Raw genomic sequence first — 21,134 nt, 5'->3', positions numbered from 1 at the left:
ATGTTAATATAATATAGTCATAAAAAGGAAATACTATATATTTTAACATTTATTTTTCTTTAATAATATTTGGTAGTTTAACAGCGCTGTGTACGATACGATGATATATTTGGACGAGTATATTGTGGACGCATACAGATAGCATTTATTGCACGAGCTAAGAGGCGAGTCAAATGGCAGAATTAAAGTTGCTTCCGAGTACAAATACATCATTCTATTGAACACTACGCTGTTTAATACATGTATTTATAAACCAATTATATAATGTCAGGGTTTTTTTCATTTAACTAATATAATACTTTATAACTTAGAGGCCGCGAATAAGCGAGGGCGCAAATGCAATTTAATCACTTTGTGAGACATTGGTTGTAAACATCGTTTCGATCGAGACGAAAGCCACAAAAGAAATATTTTAAGCCTGATTTAATCGTGGGAATTATTATTTAACCGCGTTTTCTCGGATCTGCAATAGGTTTAGTTTCTACACTATGTGCATCTATCGATTGTTCATGAAAGATTCTTCCGGAGCAGTCGTGGTACGGATTCAATAACAAAAATGGCATAATAATACATCGTTGTCTCGATTTTGTTAAAGCGATAATGCAGATACAAAAATGTTTTACGAAAAATAAACACAAAAATATAAAAATATCGATTCAAACCACATGCTTATGTCCCTTGTGTATAAATATATAAATTGGCGGCATAGTGCACTTACATTCGTAATCAATAAAAAAGTTAACATACATATATATTAAATATGATTACTTTGATTGGGTTCTTCGATCTGCATGCCATTTTTAGCAGGCTCTGTTTGTGTGGTGTGAGCTTCGTCCTCGTCGTCAGTGAGTTCCGGTTCCGGTACTGCGTGTCGTGTCCACCACGTGACACGATATAACTGCGAGAAATAGGAGAGTCGTAACTAACGCTTCAGTTTAAATCGTTATCAATGCCTGATACCAGCAGGAAATGCATCTCTCATGTTATGTGTATTAAACATTGTCTTTCTCAAATATGGAACAATTTACTAGATATATTTGATTATCCGCATAATTATATTCCAAAAGTGTTTTATATTCCCACACAATATAATCAAATATGTATTAGGAAGACCAATTACATTTGAAACAGAGATCATCGGAAAGTTTTTTTTTCCAAGCCCGCTTTCGGAAAGCTCGATATAGCATTCCCAATGCGTGCGTGATTCCGATAATGTACGGGCTGTAATTTTGTCATTAATTGTACAATTTTAAAATAACTTTCCACAAATGTTGACCGCCATAAGATGACGCATCGCATTTAAAACCCACCTCCCTAGCTCAAACGTCAAAGTTACAAATTATAGATCAAAAGTCCTGTTAGGCAATAAAACAGTCTGTCCCGACTGTAACTTCATCATTTATGCCAGGGACCTATACAAACAATTTTGTATAGGTCCCTGTTTATGCTATTTAAAATAACTTATACATGATGAACAGAAGAAGCTCCCACAAAGCTTCACGTCACACTGAAAGATCAATATAAACTTTGGACATAAAACCTCATGTCCGGACTGTTACTTAATCATTAATTATGACATTTCGACCAAAGAATGATCACCATGTTGGGCGGGGTATTGTGGATGACAAGGGTCTCCCCAGCTCTGATGTCTAAATCACATTTAGAGGTCAAATGTCAGCTCTGTAAGGGTAACTTACAGGTCAAATGTCAAATGTGGAAATTTACGTTGATTGTAACTGTATCATTCATCATGCAATTTTACAATCAGGGACGACACTTTCCGTGTAATGGTATTTTTCATGTAAAGGAAGTCCCCTCTTACCGAAAATCCAGTTTGGACGGAAAGTGTCGTAGCTAATTAGCCTGTGCGCACTGCAAGTGCTAATCGAGGACGAAACTTTACGCACATGTATTAAGCTCCGCTTTCCCACAGCGAGACTCGTGTGTATAACCTATGTGTATAAAGCGAACATATCCACTGTATCCTGTAAATGTCCGCACCTTGTTTTCCGGTCTAGGGGTGGTGAACATGCTGATGGCGACCATGGCGATGGTGGAAATGCCGGCCAGAATGATGGCGAAGTGCAAGAAGTCAACTTTGGCCACGATCGCAAACCTTCAACAAAACACAAGAGCCAGTAGTACATTCGGTTGCAAACCTTCAACAATACATGGGCGATTAGTACAAGCGATCGCAAACCTTCAACAAAACACACGTGCCACTAGTACAAGCGATCGCAAGCCTTCAACAAAACACTCGGGCAACTGGTGCAAGCGATCGCAAACCTTCAACATAACACACGGGTCCATAGTGCAAGTCATTGGCAATTATATATTTAAATATAGAACAGTATGTTTTATCACATGTTTTCTACGAAAACCCATGCTAAAAGCATCAAGTGTATCAGAATTCTACATCAGACGATCTTATTAAATGATATTTTAATGTAAGAATCCTTCAGTAAAATTATAGCATGTCCAAGCTGCATTATCGCACCATTAGAGCTAGTCTCCTCATGAGCCACACAACGATAGCCACAGTAACGCTTACCTCTTGTCTATCTCTCCGCTGCCGCAGTACGGAGCCCGCTGGGAGAAGTCGAGACCCATACGGATAAGACCCACCACCAGACCTACCATCAGGCCCCAGAACGCACCCTGGATGGCAACGTAGTCACACAGAGATTACATTTTACGTATACACTTCAATTTGTGATGTACTAGTCAATAAATATCTTTGCTTTCAATCTGTATTTGAATCAAAGTGTGTCCTTAATTATGATGTAAACTCATATAAATGTGAAATTCGCATATAATTTATTTCTGACGGAAAACATTTTTTATCAAAAACATGTGAATGTGATGTGAGCCTCATTTATTTAATTAAAAAACATTCGCGCTCTAAGACAAGTTTCGATTTGTGGTAAGCGGCTGACCTGCTCTGTGAGACGCCGCCAGAAGAATGCCAGCAGGAAGAGCATGCACCAGGGCACGACCAGATAGGACTTGACTGCCTGCAGGTAGAACCAAAGGATGCCGCCCTGCGACTGCTGCAGGATGGGCAGCCACAGGATGGAGACGCCGATCAGAACAAGGATGGTCAATCGTCCCACCACCATCAGCTCCCGCTCGGACGCCTTCCGCCGGATCTGAGTCCTGGCAACAGGTAGACGATCGGTCATAGTTTGATAAAAAAAAAATATTGCATTGAAAGCTCTTTTTCATATAAAACTGTATAAAACATATATAAAATGACTGACCTTTATATAATTAAGTTGTACATTGGCATTGTGTTTACCAACGAATAAAGCACCATTTTGTGGCTTTTACAAATTCAAAAGCCTGAAAATGGTCATTGACGATATTAAATTAATGGATTCAAAAATACGACACAAACTGTAATGCAGTGTATTGCGAAACAGTAAACCCATATTACAAAAGATGATAAATACAATGCAACCATTTTTTTAAACATAATAAAACACACGCAAACTAAAACACTAAATGAATGGTTCACATCGTGAAAATGCATTACTTGTTTGCTATCTTAAATGAACAAACAAGAAAAGAGTTATTTATGCAACAATGCACACATTGCTGTAGTGTAAGCCGATTATTGAAGTTACTAAATGTTAAATAGCTAACCTGAAGTTATAAATATGCAAATATAAACAGTAATTGTTAGTGTTATGCGTATGACATTTGAAATTGTAAATGTAACCATCACAGCCCCATATATTGCGAGAATATCCGTTACCTTAAAAGTAGGTATTAGATCGAACAGAATACTTATCGCGTAAAATATCAATTCACATCGTTTCAATGAATTTTGACAATAAATAAGATCTATTCAAATAAAAATACTACAATTTTATGTATAATTTAAAGTACGTCTAGAATTACACAATGTGTCACTCTATATCAAAATGCATTTAAAGTCAATTCTTAGGTTAATTCTTTCACTTTCTCGCTTTACACACCATACATACACTTCAATAGGCCATGACCGTTATTTTACCCTCTGTCCCAAATTGTGTCAACATGTCGCATGCTTGTTCAATTTCGGGGCATGTACATCGAGTCAAGTAAAATTATAACCATTTTATCCAAAAGTAAGGGTCAAATAAAAGACTTGAGAGTTTTGTGCAAACGTTTTGCTTAATATTGCAATACGGCAAACAGTACCGCGATACGATATATTGTTTCAAAATATACATCGGTACATCGGTATATCGTTGTACCCCTTCAAAAAGTGTGTAATTACACAATTAAACTGACATTTAAGTAATAAATAATTTTATAAGTAACAACTATAGTTAAATAGTGATGTATACACTCCCCAAAGGAGGAGTTATAAAAGTAATAAAAAAACAGAACCAGATGTCAAGGGTGACGATGGAGCTAGCGCTGTTGAAGATTGAAGTCAGAGAACTCATGAGGGCCGCAAGCAACGCAGCAAGCATCAGACCGCGGACACCTACAGTACAACACAGTATACAACGTCAGACTGCGGACACCTGCAGTACAACACATTATACAGCATGAGACTGCGGACACCTGCAGCACAACACAGTATGCAGCATGTGACCGTGGCAGTACAACACGGTATACAGCATGAGAGCGCGGACACCTGCAGTACAACACAATATACAGCATGAGACTGCGGCAGTACAACACAGTATACAGCATCAGACTGCGGACACCTGCAGTGCAACACAGTATACAGCACCAGACTGTGGACACATGCAGTACAACACAGTATACAGCATCAGACTGCGGACACCTGCAGTACAACACAGTATACAACATGAGACCGCGGCAGTACAACACAGTATATAGCATCAGACCGTGGACACCTGCAGTGCAACACAGTATACAGCATCAGACTGCGGACACCTGCAGTACAACACAGTATACAACATCAGACCGCGGACACCTGCAGTGCAACACAGTATACAGCATAAGACCGCGGACACCTGCAGTACAACACAGTATACAGCATCAGACCGCGGACACCTGCAATGCAACACAGTATACAGCATCAGACTGCGGACACCTGCAGTACAACACATAATCAGACCGCGGACACCTGCAGTGTAACACAGTATACAGCATCAGACCGCGGACACCTGCAGTGTTACACAGTATACAGCATCAGACCGCGGACACCTGCAGTACAACACAGTCTATAATGTCATACTGCATACAACTGCAGTACAACACAGTATACAGCATCAGAGTGCGGATACATGCAGTACAACACAGTATACAGCATCAGACCGTGGACGCATGCAGTTCAACACAGTATACAGGATCACACCGGGGACACATGCAGTACAACACAGTATACAGGATCAGACCGCGGACATATGCAATACATCACAGTATACAGCATCAGACTGCGAAAAGATGCACTACAACACATTATACAGCATCGGACAACGAACAAATGCAGAGCATACAACAGTAAATCCTGGAAACACTCGATCAAGACAGAGGATTAAACATCAGAATCTTTAATAAGCACAGTATACAGTAAAAAACGGATAACTGCAGTAAAATAGAGTAAACAACATCCAAACAGGAACAACATCAGTGCAAAAGAGTATACAGTATCAAAACCCTGATGCATGCAGTACAACAGAATAAACAACATCAATACACGGACCCCGGCATTGCCATACCGTAGATATCATCAGACCACAGTAAAACGAGTGTATGACAAAAGCCCTCACGTACATTAGCCCCTAGGACAAAAGCCCCTAGGACAAAAGCCCCTTAGGATATTAGCCCCTTAGGACATTTGCCCCTTCGAACAAAAGCCCCTTAGGACGTTAGCCTCTACCTTGTTTTAATTCATTTTATGTATTAAATTTCATCTTTTTAAAAAGTAAATGCAATTAAAAGGTAGAAAATGATATACATATCAAGATGACATTATATATATATATATATATATAAACTTAAGAAAAAATTATTAGTTTTTTTAACAACTGGATAAACAACAATAATGTACTATATGTTTGACTTCAAATAATTAAAGTAGATTTTGATAGGTTAATTGGTATGACAGTTTACTTATTAATTAATTAATTAATTATTGGTGTTTGTTGAAAAAATGATTATGCAATTTAACACCATTATGCATTCACACCTTTATTAATGGCTGTATGTGTAAGCACATGTAATTATAGTTAATCTATTTAAAGAAAAGGCATCAAAGAGTTTTTTGGGGGCGATTATTAAACATCATAATACCAGTTCAACCTCTGTGAGGCTTGGAACCACAGCTTCCAGAAACTCATCGGATATCAGAACAGAACAAAACAGAATAGTTTATTTGACTTAAGCATATACAGCTTATCGTCGTTGACATACATATACAATAACAGCATGCGTTATAATTAAATACAAAATATACATCATTCGAAGGAAGATCGATTAAAAAAAGAATGAAATACAACATGTTTAAGTGAGAATGTCACATGGAAGAGGTTAATGCTGGGTGACCACATACTGTAAAAACGTTGTTTAATTCTTGCAACACGTATTAAATTATTATACGCTTAGTGGCTTTATGAAAGATATATAATATATAGCAAGTTTCAAGTTTTTTGTTGGAAAAATCGGCAAAACGCCATTGACCATTGACAAACAAGTAAACACAGTATAGTCAAAGTGCATATATGAATTACAAATACAAACAAGTAAATAAAATAAACTACAATGAAACATGTTCACATATATAAGACATTTTCTCGCATTTCAAAGCCTTTTAAACAAAACATGGCTAATTTTCTTAACACATTTTTCTTTGAACTATTAAGCAATTCGATAAACTTAAACATATTTGGGCGACATCTGAAATACTTTAATGAATTAATGTTTTCCTAACATCGGCATAGTAAGGACATGTAAGAACAAAGTGATATTCATCCTCAATATCGTTAAGGTTGCATAAAACACATTTACGTTGATCTCTAACAATGTTCTGGTGTCTACCCGTTTCAATAAATAATTTGTGAGATGACAATCGTAATTTAGCTATAATGTTCCTATGTTTTTTATTTTCAACAATATCAAAAGAAGCCGATCTTTCGAATACTGGTTTTAATTCCTTATATAAAATCATTGAACTAGATGATGTGACACTTACGTTCCAGTTAGTGATATACTGGTCTCGTAATCTGTTTTTAAGTAACGGAATAAATTGATTAGAGTTCACAGATTCGGGGAATAACCAAACATCGTTAAAACCGGTTTGGTTAAGAATGTCCCGTACTTTTGATGACCAATTGTTTGTGTTATGTTTGCGTTCAATGTCTAATCTCTGTGATATATTAATTTGTTTCAGAATACAATTACCCTGCTTTACAGTATATAATTTCAAAAAGTATTGAACGATTCTAACATATCTGTCTAAATACAAGGGGAATTGACCAACTTCGGCATATAGCGATAATGAGTTTGTTGACATCTTTACATTTAATATTCTTTTACAAAATTTACGATGGACGCGCTCAATGTTTTCCGCTTTGATAAATCCCCAAACCTCACAATTATAGTTTAGAATTGATGATACATATGCGTTAAAAAGATTTAACATGACATTTATAGGTACGTCCATATCTTTTGTTAAGTTGAACAAAGAATGCATCGCTTTTAAAGATTTGCCATACAATGTATTTGTTGCGGGTACAAAAGATCCACCGCTTGACATGACAATTCCCAGATAATTAAAATTATTCACAATTTCTAGTTCTTGACCTTTGTATGTCCATTTCAATGTTCTACTGATTGTACCTCCTTTCCGGAATACCATCACCTTAGTTTTTTCAATGTTAACCGTTAAATTCCACTTATCGCAGTAGGTTTCTAAATTGTTTAATGATTCTTGAAGACCCTCCGGGGTTTCAGAAAATAGAGCCGCGTCGTCAGCGAATAATAATAAATAAATCGATATTTGATCTAGTGTAATTCCGGCGTTTATTCCATTTTGCAAGTAAAATTCGATATCGTTAATAAATAGAGAAAACAATATGGGCGACGTTATCTCCCCCTGAAAAAGGCCGACGTTACTATTGAATATGTCTGATAAGTTACCCACGTGATTGACCTGTAATTTAACTTCATTGTACATTGATCGAATAAGTGTTAAAAGTTTACCGTCGATGCCCACATTTATCATTTTACTCCATAATTGACCGCGATTGATGACGTCATATGCCTTCCGGTAATCAATATAACAGCAGAATAGTTTATCTTTATTTTGAAACTGTTTTTCTATAAGTGCATTAAGAATAAATATTGCATCGACCGTGCTACAATTTGGTTTAAAGCCGAATTGTGCATCCGTCAGAATGTCATTTGTTTCTGCCCGTTTTTTAAGGCGTTCATTTAATATGCTTGTAAACAATTTTGCAAAACAACTTATTAAGGTAATTCCGCGATAGTTATTTGGGTCTGATATGTCACCCCGTTTATGTATTGGTAATATGATTCCCGGATGCCCAGCTGCGAGAAAAACGCTTTTTATCAAGTATGTAGTTAAACAATATTTCTAACGGTCTGACGATGACATGTATTGTTTCGGTAAAATATTCATATATAATATTGCCACCCGCATGTGCTTTATTGTTTTTCAACTGTTTTGTTGCCTTTATAATTTCTTCTGTCGATATTGGATTATCGAGTTCGGGTTACGAAGGTTCTGTGTTTAGCCTATTATCAAAGTCATGTAAAAATGTATCGGCATTAAACGAATTTATATTTACGTTACCTTCGTCAGCTAAGTTACTGAAATAATTGTGAAATTCGCTTAACGATATCGTATCTGAGCTTTGTGATGCAGTCTTACGTTTAAATAATTTCCAAAATTCGCGGGGTGATTTCTGTCTCATACTATTCATTTGTTTGCTAAGATCATTGTTGTACTTTAATTTCGTTTTTCTACACGTATACTTGTAATCCTTTCGATGCAATCATTCGCTCGCGTGTGTTCATTTTTATTTAGATTGTACTCGTATAAAGCTCGTGTACATCGATATTGTTTGTTTTTTACACTCTTCGTTAAACCATTTTTGCTTATTTTTTCCAGATTCTATAAATCCTTTATTTTCAGGTTTAACAATGTGCTTACAATATTTTTCTCCTTTCGAATTTAAATAGGTCGAAAATTCGCGAACTAGAATATCAGGATCAGAGTTTGAATCGATTTGCGATAAAAGCGTGTGTTCTAGATTTTGGACATCGCACGTAACATCTCGTACAAAGTCACATTTGTTCTCAGGTTTCCATTTAAAATAAACAATAGGGTTAGTATTACTTGCTGAAACCGCGAAATTCGTGCGGAGATCACACGTGAGATGCGCATGATTAGAGAATTCCGTAAAATCGTTAACGGTAAAATTTACAATATGATTGAAATTGGAACGCGCAGTTAATACATAATCCACTAGGCTTTCACCGTTGTGTGTATAGCACGTTATCTTACCTATGTTGTGGTCGTTATGTAACCGCCCATTCACGATACGTAAATTCGTAGCTTTGCACATATCTAATAGGTAGTCTCCGAATCAATTCGTAACCCGGTAACTATTTGATCGTGGTAATAGAGTCTCAATATCTGGGTAAGAAACAAAATCAATATTGCTCATATATCTATCATTTTCGATATAATCAGCTTTATTTCCCGTTCGCCAGTTTGTGTCTCCGGTGAGAAATACTTTTCCTTTGGATTGATAAAAATTTATATCAAATTTAATACATTTAAAAATATCATAAGAATACAAAGAATGAGCAGGGGAATTTTCAGGTGCAATATATACAACACATATATAAACATCAGATTCTATATTAAAAAATAACTTATCTAGTTTAAGCCAAACAATACAATCAATATCGTTTTTAGCATAGGTGCAACGCACCTATGCTTAAGGTATATACGACATTTCGAAAACCCACATCGATCGGTTGACCATTATAAAGCCTTACCTGATCAAAAATCAGACGAAATATCTATTTAATTTAGTATATGGTAATTCTAACTTTTTTTTTTGAAACGTTTTTCTAACGTTTTCTTCCAAGAATATTGCTGACACCGTTGTTAGTGAATTTTTCTAAGACCGTTTTACGTGAAAAAACCTTCTAAGAAACTAAAACAAATTTCGTTCGTAAAACAATTCTGTTCTTGTTGATAGTGACCTCACACCTAATTTCTATTTCATTTGTTTACTGTTCTGTGAGAGGTCAAATGTTTACATAACTGAATTCATAAGGCCCTGGTTTAAGGATATGTAACATTTCATCGGTTAATTATAAATAGAAATTAAAACATATTCTCAGCAGGAAGTGGGGCATAAAGCACTTTTATTCTTTGAAAATGTGTACAAAATGGCAGAGTACGTAGTCGAAATAATAAGACGTAATCTACCGAGACCTTTCTATGGATTTGATGAAGTAGAGTTTGAAAGTAATAGAGATATGTTAATTGAAGTTAAAATGATTTACTTTGAGCCAGAAATTAACGTTAGGAGTAGAGCTAACGGTTTAAGTGTTGCATCGGATTTAATGGATTCGCGCGAATTCTGGACGAGTGTTGTGTCTGTAAAATATTAAATGGAAAACTGTAAAGGTATCAAGTCGGAAGAGAAAACGGATGGTTGCATGCGTGAAATAATGTAATTCTACTTATTTATTTTTATAGTTATGTCATTTTGTAACCATTCACATTCGTCACTATTTGGAATGCCCGTTTCTAAAAATAGAACATTTTGGTAACAAGAGGGGCGACTCGTGATGTCAGCAATCGTTAAGGTTACAATATACTAAATAATCGAGTCAATACTAAATGCTGTACTCTCTAAACAAATCATCAAATTTTCCTCGAAGGCATGTTATACACTTTAGACTGTTGTTCTGGTTTTATCGTTTGGAGATATTGATATTGGTAAGCATAGGTGTTCACTACTAAATCCCTGAAATAGGATAAAGTTGGAGATTAAAGTAAAAAATGGCACTGCAAAAGGTTACAAGTCACTAGAAAACGGCCGAAAAAAAGGCGCAAAAACAGTCGATTTTGATTTGAGTCGAATTCTTTTTTGGTTTGAACATGACATATCTTTTTTATTGCTTAAATCGATTCAGCTAAGAATGCCCGTCAAGAAAAGGTATGGTTATGGTGGTCTCTATGTGCAAAATGTTGTATTTATTTTCGCTCAAAGTTGTCGCTTTTACATCGAAACATTTAAGAAAACTATTTAGTATATTTTGACCTAAACATTTACTTCAGCAGCCACTTCCATGTATCTTGCAACTATGCTTTCAGCGCCATCGGCGCTCTCGTTAACTAATGTGACACCTTTACGAATAGAGTCTTTAATATAAATTACAATACCACCACTCGAGCGTTTCGCTCTTCGGTGTTGTAAACGTCTGTATGAGTTAATAGGTTTGCTATATCCTTTAAGATCTATGGTAGAGTCTTTATGTGTCCAAGTTTCAGTAAGACAAATGATATCGTGACAATTTAGAAAAGATAAAAACTTACTATCAGAGCATTTAAGCGCTGTTAGTCCTTCCACATTCCATGTGACAAATTTTATGACATTCTCACAAACGCCCTATTCCTTATACAGTTTTTTGTTTATATACAGCTTGTCAATTTTGAGATATGCCTCCTTTCCCTCGGATCTCGCGTTTTTCATGATGGGTATGAGCCTTCGTCGGACACCCATTACTTCCCGTGGATACTGCTCGGATATTCCGAATGGGGTACCTTTAAGTTGTTTCGACTCCTTGCGGACCCTCTCCTTATCCGGGTAGCATGCGAATTTTGCAACAATAGGACGCACTTTATTCGGTTGATATCGTCCTATACGATGTGCCCTGTGCAACTTTATTTCAGATTGGGCGTTTTGCACGTGCAGCCTTTTTTCAATGAATTCCAGGATTTTTTTGTCGCATTGTTCGTCTTTTTCCTCAGGTATCTGGAAAAACAACAAATTTTCGCGCATACTCCGGCACTTCTATCTATCTATATATACTGCCAAGCGCCCTTTAGAGCATTATAGGCAGAGGGACATTATCGAGTCCGTTTCCTGGGAAGAACCAGTACTAGGTGTCTATGGAGGAGATAATGAGAATGCTCCCCGAGTGGGGAGCGAACCCACGAACTCCCGATCGCTAGGCGGACACCTCATCCACTACACCACCGCGTTCACTTGAGGTCCGTTATTTCCGCCTGAAGTTTTTGTTCTTGTAGGATCGCTGAGTCCTCACGGTTTTGCGAATTGCACGTGGATTTAGTCGTTGAATCAAGTTCACTCTGTTTTTTGGTTAAATTTTCGATCATATTCACGCTGAAATCACATGACTTTTCTAAATCCTTTATTCGGGTCTCAAAATTATTCATTCTTTGCTCAAATTTGTCAATTCTCGAGACTATGCCCGACACTGTTTGTTGTATTTGGTCCAACTGTGATAATTTTTTGTCAACAAAATTCAACCTTTCCAAGATTGATGACAAAATGTCTGAGCTTGGTAGCGGTGATGGCGTTCTCGGCGGTATAAACCCCTGTCCATAAAAATTGGGCGTATTCATCATGTATGAATATGACATCTGCGTAAGTTGTGGGCTGCCATAGAACTGACTTGACTGGCTCGCCTGTGATTGACCGCTAAGATTCGTCACTGGCGATGCATGGGCATTTTGCGCCATTTTTTTTCCTTTGTTCCGCTTGTTTGTGTTTGGTTTTGAACTTGATTGACCGTTATCCGGCGAATCTTTGGAAGGTTTGCGTTTCCTAGTCATAAATTATCATCCAATTGTTCACTAACAACACATTTTATTCACGATCACACGTTTAATTCCACGAACTTTCAATTTGTTTCGATGTATTTTGACTCTGATAATTTTTTATTCCGCCATGTTCACGCATGCGCATAACTAATAATACCATCACCCGTCGATCAGGACAGTGATAGACCACTTCAGAAAGGACCATGCCATGGTTGAAACTGCACTGTACCAGGATTCCCAAGGCCAACCACAGAGAAAACGAGTGAAGCGAGCCACAAAGAACATCCAGGAGCGCCTTCACAACTTGTGCCAGGATAACTCAGGAGGCAGAAAGACCCTTGCAGAGTTCTTCCAAGCTGTTGGAAACTGCGTCCGATAGAAGCAGTAATTAAGTGCTTCGTGTGTTGTGTGCGTGTACTCTTACAGAAAAGTAGATAATGTGACTATTATAATGTTCGTTGTGTCATAAGTGTTGCCCTTTTGTTGACTCGTACACGTACCTGTTTGCAATCTTGTCACCTTGTTATTATGAAACAATAAATATTAAAAAATACTTCATAGTTAATTAATAAACCACCAATAGTAATAGTATAGAAGTAAAGAAATTGTGAAAACACTAAAATTTACGCGTTAACATAACAAATTAATAAGTAATTACTTATGAAATAAAACAAATGAAATAAAAAAAACAACTTTTTAAAACACCTGGGGGCTAATGTCCGTGAGTGCACTTTTTTTGAAGGGGCTATTGTCCTAGGGACTTTTGTCCTAGGGGCTAATGTCTGAGAGGGCTTTTGTCCATACCCCCAGTAAAACAGAGTGTGCAAAATCAAAACCGGACTCAAGCATTACACCAGAGTGAGCAACAGAAATGACCGGAGAACTGCATTAAAACAGAGTTTGCAAAATCAAATACCGGACACATGCAGTACATCAAAGAATATAACATCAAATTCCGGACTGATGCAATACACCAGAGTGAGCCACAACAAACAGTAGTAAAAAATGTACATCAAAAGAACGAGAATATCTGCAGTAACATAGTTTACAATATCGGACCGTTGGCACCTGCAGTAAAACAGTAAAACATGATGCTGTGAATACCTACTTGTAAATAAAAGATAGCATCCGACTGCAAATACCAGTAAAAGAGTATAAATATCAGGCTTTGGACAACTGTATTAAATGGACAATACGGCCAAAAGCAAAATTCGCTCACCCAATATCATAAGGATCTAAACCAAACTTAGCAGGTAGTCTTAAAAAGGTTTAACTATGTGCATACAAGGAAAACTTACCCATCACTTGGCAGCAGCGTTTAATAACGGACTTGAACAATTTCGATACTGCTTGATATAATATCAGAGCAAAGACTTTTAGCAAGTTTTGATTAGACACCAGATTGCAAAATCAACTTCATCCCGCGGATACTATTCAGAAAACAGCATTTATTCTGTGAAGGGGTAATAATTTACTTATCAGGCGATGAACTCTCGATGGTATATGTTTAAAGTAGTATTCCAGAAATGCTAGTTGTTTAAGTTTATTAATTAAACAAATAATGCAAATGTAATACCACAACCAGTATGCCCAAGGGTTTCTTACCTGCAGGAAGGAGCCGCAGTACCAGGAGCGGGTACGCCAGGTTGGAGCAACCAGCCTTGTTCTGGCAGAACCTGTCGCACGCTTCCGGGCTCGCACATGCGATATCGTCTGGAAAGGGGATCGACGTATTGTACAATTATGCCGACTATCCTGCGATTGTGCATTATTGCGATGTTGGAAAATATCACGTTACTTCATGTATTGCACAACAAAATTACCTTTGTATAGAATCCTGCTGATCATTCCAGGAATTATAAAGAGCAGGAAGCCGAACAGTTTGAGAAAAGCGGCCAGAACGGAACCGGCCTTTGCGTGACCCAGGTTCTTCGCGGACAGACAGCGCTGAACTATCACCTGAGACAAGATGTTCTGATTTTCACTGTGAAGCGATAGTTCATTATGTGTGTCGCAATATTTAGACCAAAACATACGACGAAATACTGCAAATAACTATTTTCTACATATCATACTGTAAACGTATAGAAATTCGTCGGTATGAAATTACGTGGTTTAATTTAAAAAAAACTAATTCGTTCACACGTAATTTCGTGGATTTCAAATAAAAAACAACTAATTCGTTGTAGGTCATTTCGTGGATTTCAAATTTTTGGGGAAGACATTTATAATAATTAAACTTTTATTAAAACAACCACAGTAATAACGAAGCATAATCTGCTAATTTGTGATGACAGCAAGACTTGAGGTTAATGTGCACTGAATTATGAGAGTGTTGCCGATAATTGTCGATAAGAGTAATAAAGTGGCGCACTTGTGGGTACCTGCTCGCTAATTGCCATCAATGTGGTTTTGACAATATTTGCAATTCTCGGCGCAATCGGTCCCCTAGTAGTAACAATTGAGTAACAAGGTCCCCAAAATACACGTGTGTAAACCGTTATGTCTCTTTTAACTTTAATCGGCACTAATTGACGTATGTGATAAATCTTCAAACTGTTAATTTGACGACGTCACGTAAACAAGAACAATCCTTGATGTATAGTTTAAATACCCTGCTTGATTTAAAAATAGTATTACCCAAACACTTATCAAGAAAACAACATATTGTATAAACTAGCATATCTCAATCAAATAATGTCTTTTTCAACATGGTTGAAAAGCGGAACAGTTAAGTAACGTTCTCCTACTATAGCAGGATTGCCCGACCCTGCAAAGGCTCAGTCTACGACTGAAGCATTATTGACACAGGCCGCTAACGATTCAGTGACAGAAATGGTCAATGGCAGTAAACGGAAGCTTTGGGAGTACGGTACATTCGTAAATTACCGATTTCGGATTAAAAATGTATAAATAATCGTCGGTACTTAAATTCGTGGTTCAGCGGACTAACGAAATCCACGAAAATTCGTACCACACGAAATTTAATGGTTTTACAGTAATTGTTCAGGCCTTCATCGTCGTTATTGCACACGCATGGTACATTTATAGGAATGATAGCTATTTGCTTGTACTATAAAAACACATCATGAAAATGTTATGCCATGATCACTGTGCCCAGTAGTGTCTTACATGCGTTAAGGACGTGTTCATATCATACTTGAGCGCGCGCCTACCTGATCTTGGCACCACGTGAACAGCCCCAGGGTGGTGAGCCCGAAAACCGCTCCGGGCCAGGGGATGTCGCCGGTCGTGGGGCTGCGCCATATGTGGAAGGAGTCCTGGCGCGGCATGCCGCACTGGTAGAACGTCTGGTTTGCCAGCGTGTAGTTCGTGGCGGCTGTCATAAAGCGCGTCTCCATGCCGCTCCAACCACCGACCTCCGTTAGAGCTGTGCAAATATACAGAATTATATATGAGTTTGGCTCTGGTGAAAAGGGGGCTTACTGCATGTGCGCAAACGTTTCGTCCCACATTAGACTGTACAGTCCAAACAGGCTAATAGCACCGACTCTTTCCACTTTTATGGATTGTTTCGTTTAAAGGGAGTCTCTTCCTCCTTTCCCAGAGCGCGACCTATATTTAAATGCAGTGTAAGTTGAATGTACATAATAACCAGTCAATACAGTTTGAAACTATACTTGCCTTCTGCTTCGTTAACAGAACAAAACAGAAAGCTTATTAATATAATCTGAACACTCAAACGTTACATATACAAACATTCTTAACGCATTATCAGGTAATTAAAAATATTTTGGGCTACCAGTTTAAAAAAATAGTTTCGTTGCATCGTTCTAGATGGGTGAATTGCTTTTGTATTTCTCGAAATCGTAGCTACAACGCATCTTTTATATAAGATTCCAATGACACGTGGTGACATAGTAAAACAAGTCTTAAGAAACAAAAAACTTCATATATTTTGGAAACGTGTAAGATATTATACTTTGTAGAAACAGAGAATTTTGCCATTCAAATGGCCCATACGTTGCCTTATTACTACTACTTAGCGGCCGATGGGCCGGGAAGGCGGTACACTTACACATGACGGTGACCACTGTAGCCCCAATGATGAGAATAACAGCTTGCAGCGTGTCCGTGTAGATCACCGACGCAAGACCGCCTTAAATACACAGGCAAGAAATAGCGTTACATCAGTACATAACGCGGAAGTCGCGGTATAGGGAGATTCCATAACGTTGACAATGACAAGTGTGCGTTAATGAAGTTTGCATGTTGTTGTTTTGTTATAGTTCATGTAGTTGTTACAAACATGTATGCAAACGATTATGACAAGCATTTTCCTCTGGGACATATATGTAAAAGAAAATGAAAAAAATAATTGATATTCTGGAGTGACCTTTGCTGGGCGAAGATTTTAAAAACACATTCCACATGCCCTATTAACAAAACAAGTTGCAGCAGAGCGCGAACGATCAAGATCAATCTAGAGTTAAATACGGTTACGGTATGTGTACCGGATACTGAGAGGAGCGCATGGACCGTAGAACCATTGTTACTCACCTGCGATAGTGTAGAGGGCGGTGACAGCAAGGATGATACCGACACACAAGTATATGTTCCAGCCGAGAAGCTGCTGCATAAAGATGGCACCAGAGTACACCTCAGCCTGTAACAACACACAAAGGTACCGAGTAGTGGTGCTGCTGTAACAACACACAACGGTACCGAGTAGGAGTGCTGCTGTAACAACACACAACGGTACCGAATAGTTGTGCTGCTGTAACAACACACAACGATGCCGTGTAGGAGTGATGCTGTAACAACACACAACGGTGCCGTGTATGAGTGAGGCTGTAACAACAAACAACGGTACCGTGTAGGAGTGCTGCTGTAACAACACATAACGGTACCGTGTAAGAGTGCTGCTGTAACAACACACAGCGGTACCGTGTAAGAGTGCTTCTGTAACAACACACATCGGTATTGAGTAGGATTGATGCTGTAACAACACACAACGGTACCGAGTAGGAGTGCTGCTGTAACAATACACAACGGTACCGTGTAGGAAGGCTGCTGTAACAACACACAACGGTACCGTTTAGGAGTGCTGTTGTAACAACACACAGCGGTACCGTGTAGGAGTGCTGCTGTAACAACACACAACAGTACCGTGTAGGAGTGCTGCTGTAACAACACACAACGGTTCCGAGTATGAATGCTGCTATAACAACACACAACGGTACCGAATAGGAGTGCTGCTGTAACAACATACAACGGTTCCAAGTAGGAGTGCTGCTGTAACAACACACAACGGTACCGTGTAGGAGTGCAAGGTTTACGCCTTGCACGAGTAGCATCTGATATGTGTGTCAAAGACAAATGTATACGAGAATGTACATGCAGCATAAATCTACCGATATCTGTGCAGGGACTACTATATATTGTGGATTTTATACACTACCGATATGTTATGTAAGAGATACTCTAAATGTTATGCAGTGAATACTCTACCAATTATTGATCTAGGATATCTTAGATTGGAGATATTCTTCCAATATAGTATGCATATTCACCGATATGTTATGAAGTATGTATTCCACGAGTGACAGGATGGAAGAGTACAGGCGGATACGGCGACCTCCTAGCCGCTTCTTCAGGTACTCCGGCATTGTGTACGCCTGCGCACAAACATCAGGACAATACGTATTTACTCGTATATAAATTGTCTGGAAGGTACGTTCAACTTAATAATAAAAATTCGACATCAAATGTTAAAGCATTTAACCCATTTAAAGCACCGGACATGAACCCGGCAGTAAAGTGTATGCATTCATAGACAATAGTCGATAAAGGAATCATATGTTGCGTAAACTGCCATCTTGTATAATCTACGATAGAACTTGCGCTGAAAACACGTCAGCTAAATTATCATATTAAGATTGAGGTAATTTACTTAAGCTTACCCCACATGCGACATAGACCGGCACGAACACCCATCCCAGCAGGATGAGGAAGTAGATGGACTGAAGAAGAAGCAAACAAGAATACACGTTACACGTGCTCAGCGTTGCTAAACAAGGCAAAAGTATCATGCAACTGTAATCGAACACATCAAAAATACAAAATGCAGTGTACGCTGTAGTTCATACTGCGGAAAGTACATGTTATGGTACTTACATGCCACTCGTAGATTGCGACGGAGTAACCCATGGCAGCGGCCGTGCCCGCCAGGCCAATGAACATGGGCGCCCCGATGTTGCTCGCGTATATGGACGCTCCGATCTGGAAACAGGTGCTAAATGGGCTGACTATATCACCATCACGAGTTTCTGACAAACTTTATAACAATCGTTAACACAAGTTTAAGATGAAAACGTTACACCCGAACGCTTTACTTTAAAATTGAAATAATACTTCGCATATTACAAAACAAATAACAACGGAAACATCTCCAGATTCCGAGTCTTCTGTGTTAAACATGATTATTCAAATAAATATCTCTCTGTGTGCGGGAATTTTTACCGGAATCCAGGTCATGTGTTTTCCTGCCAGGAAGTAGCCAGACGCACTGTCTTTGTTGGGTCGACATGACGACTGCAAAAGTGTTAATGTTTTTTTTGTAAACTGTCATTATATAATTTACCAGGCATAAAATACAGAGCCCAGCGTTGGGTGCTATGTAAACTGAGTAGGCATTGATGCAATTAAAGTAGTAATTTATTAAGTATATTTACTATACATTTGTTTTACAAAATACACAAAATCGTAGTTAAATAAGTGACAGTTAAATATTTTAAGTGCATTTTTGTATTAAGCACTTGAGAAAAAAAAACAAGTGAAACAAACATTCTTCCTGCAGAATGCATATAGTGGTATAAAAGCATGCAGGAGTTGTGCAGCTTAGTATGGAAATGTCCAGTTTTCATGCCAATTATATCATTTGTCATACGCTGTTATGTTATTTTTAGATATAGTCCCATTCTTTATAAAGTAAGCAGCAATCAGATGTAGGAACTATTCTGTTCTATTGTAAATACATATTGCTTGCAAATATTTATCATGAATACTATACGCATAGATGCACTCTTGAATCATATCCTAAAGTCACCGCCTAAAGTCACCGCCTGCTATGTTCGTGCACGTAATGGCATCTTAATATATTCATGCAAAACGGTCAGTGTTAGGTGAATGTTTCCTAGCTAAACTTGCTTGTCTAGTACTCAGCGGCTATACACTTCTTGGTAACGTATTATTGTGTTTACATAAACGACGGTCATACACTTCTAGGTAACGTACCACAATGCCGACGATGAGGACGACGACGAAGTAGAGTGCGATGGTGAGATAGTCCTCCCAGCGTAGCGCCTCCACCATGCTGGCGGCTAGTAGGCTCCCAGTGGCTTTCTCGGCAGATGTTCCTTTATTGATCACCTAGCCCTGACCGGCGTTAAGTTGTCCTATTGGGTCTTAATGCAGGCTCGTCTGTGCCTCGCCCAGGTCGGCTTTCAATGCAATATTTTACAGAGTAAGCACACAAGCGCATTATTAGAGAAACCATTCACTTGAGAAACGTAAACATATTTACTACCCTATATCAAGTGAAGTCATTTTTAACGAGGTCAATGAACTTATGTTTTGTTGTGTTGCCACTTGCTGCTTTAACTTAGGGAATTCGTTTCATAGATCAAACTCGGCGATGGTCGAAGACGTAGTTCATGTGAACCCGTGCATAAGATTTGAACTGAACAACTTACCAAAAAAAATATATCTATATATGTACATGTAGTTCATTTAAAAGCTTGTAATCACGTGTAGATATAAGCATCGTCACCAGGATTTTTCGCTTTCTTTTCAAAATAAACGTCTATGTGAACTGCCTCGTACGTTTATTTACATTTTTCAGTTTCTCGTTAATAATTTAGAAAACGCAGTGAACAGTTTATTCAGCATACCTGTACAACAAACAGCAGACGAGCGTTCCGCAGTAGTAAACATGAAAAACATATCTGTGACCCTACTCAGGTGAGAATGGTGTACGTTAGGCAATCGCGACATAAAACATATCATCATAAACACTCATGGTGAGGATATTTATGGGAAAAAGGTTAAAGTTGTAAACATTGGAGTTATTGTTATTGAAAATATAGAATTAACTTACCCTGAGAGACGTTATACTGCTTACCAGTCCTAAATGTAACGTAAGAGTCCTCTCCTACAACAGCCTCTGAATATGCGCACCCACGACCACAATCAACGATATATTTAATTGAATTCAACTGATCTTAACATGCGACAGGTTCAGTCCTATTTATATACCTCGTAAATGGGCACTTTAGAGACGTTCGATGTCGACAATTTTTAACGTTTGTAGGAT

The 21,134-nt window shown here is 38.1% G+C and overlaps 1 protein-coding gene across 4 annotated transcripts in view; it reads right to left on the bottom strand.

Moving 5' to 3' along the window:
• The window catches only part of LOC127877416 (sodium/glucose cotransporter 4-like), a 22,137-nt gene extending 1,003 nt beyond the window's left edge, over positions 1-21,134 (bottom strand). Inside the window, exons 1-16 of one of the 4 annotated variants that reach the window (XM_052423271.1) lie at positions 20,919-21,134; positions 20,057-20,262; positions 19,283-19,354; positions 18,938-19,042; positions 18,724-18,783; positions 18,334-18,438; positions 17,321-17,426; positions 16,839-16,919; positions 15,976-16,190; positions 14,623-14,758; positions 14,405-14,512; positions 4,378-4,477; positions 2,937-3,156; positions 2,552-2,658; positions 2,002-2,116; positions 769-898 (exon numbers count right to left, since the gene is read on the bottom strand). In XM_052423271.1, the coding sequence (XP_052279231.1) occupies positions 769-898; positions 2,002-2,116; positions 2,552-2,658; positions 2,937-3,156; positions 4,378-4,477; positions 14,405-14,512; positions 14,623-14,758; positions 15,976-16,190; positions 16,839-16,919; positions 17,321-17,426; positions 18,334-18,438; positions 18,724-18,783; positions 18,938-19,042; positions 19,283-19,354; positions 20,057-20,134 (1,738 nt within the window). In that variant the 5' untranslated portion in view covers positions 20,135-20,262; positions 20,919-21,134. Of the gene's footprint in view, positions 1-768; positions 899-2,001; positions 2,117-2,551; positions 2,659-2,936; positions 3,157-4,377; positions 4,478-14,404; positions 14,513-14,622; positions 14,759-15,975; positions 16,191-16,838; positions 16,920-17,320; positions 17,427-18,333; positions 18,439-18,723; positions 18,784-18,937; positions 19,043-19,282; positions 19,355-20,056; positions 20,271-20,712; positions 20,894-20,918 lie in introns of those variants that run through there. The other 3 variants (XM_052423272.1, XM_052423275.1, XM_052423273.1) reach the window with 3 other exon arrangements.

The sequence above is a fragment of the Dreissena polymorpha genome, chromosome 4, assembly GCF_020536995.1.
Source record: "Dreissena polymorpha isolate Duluth1 chromosome 4, UMN_Dpol_1.0, whole genome shotgun sequence".
Classification (NCBI taxonomy): domain Eukaryota; kingdom Metazoa; phylum Mollusca; class Bivalvia; order Myida; family Dreissenidae; genus Dreissena; species Dreissena polymorpha.
This window is presented reverse-complemented; position numbering and strand designations above follow the sequence as displayed.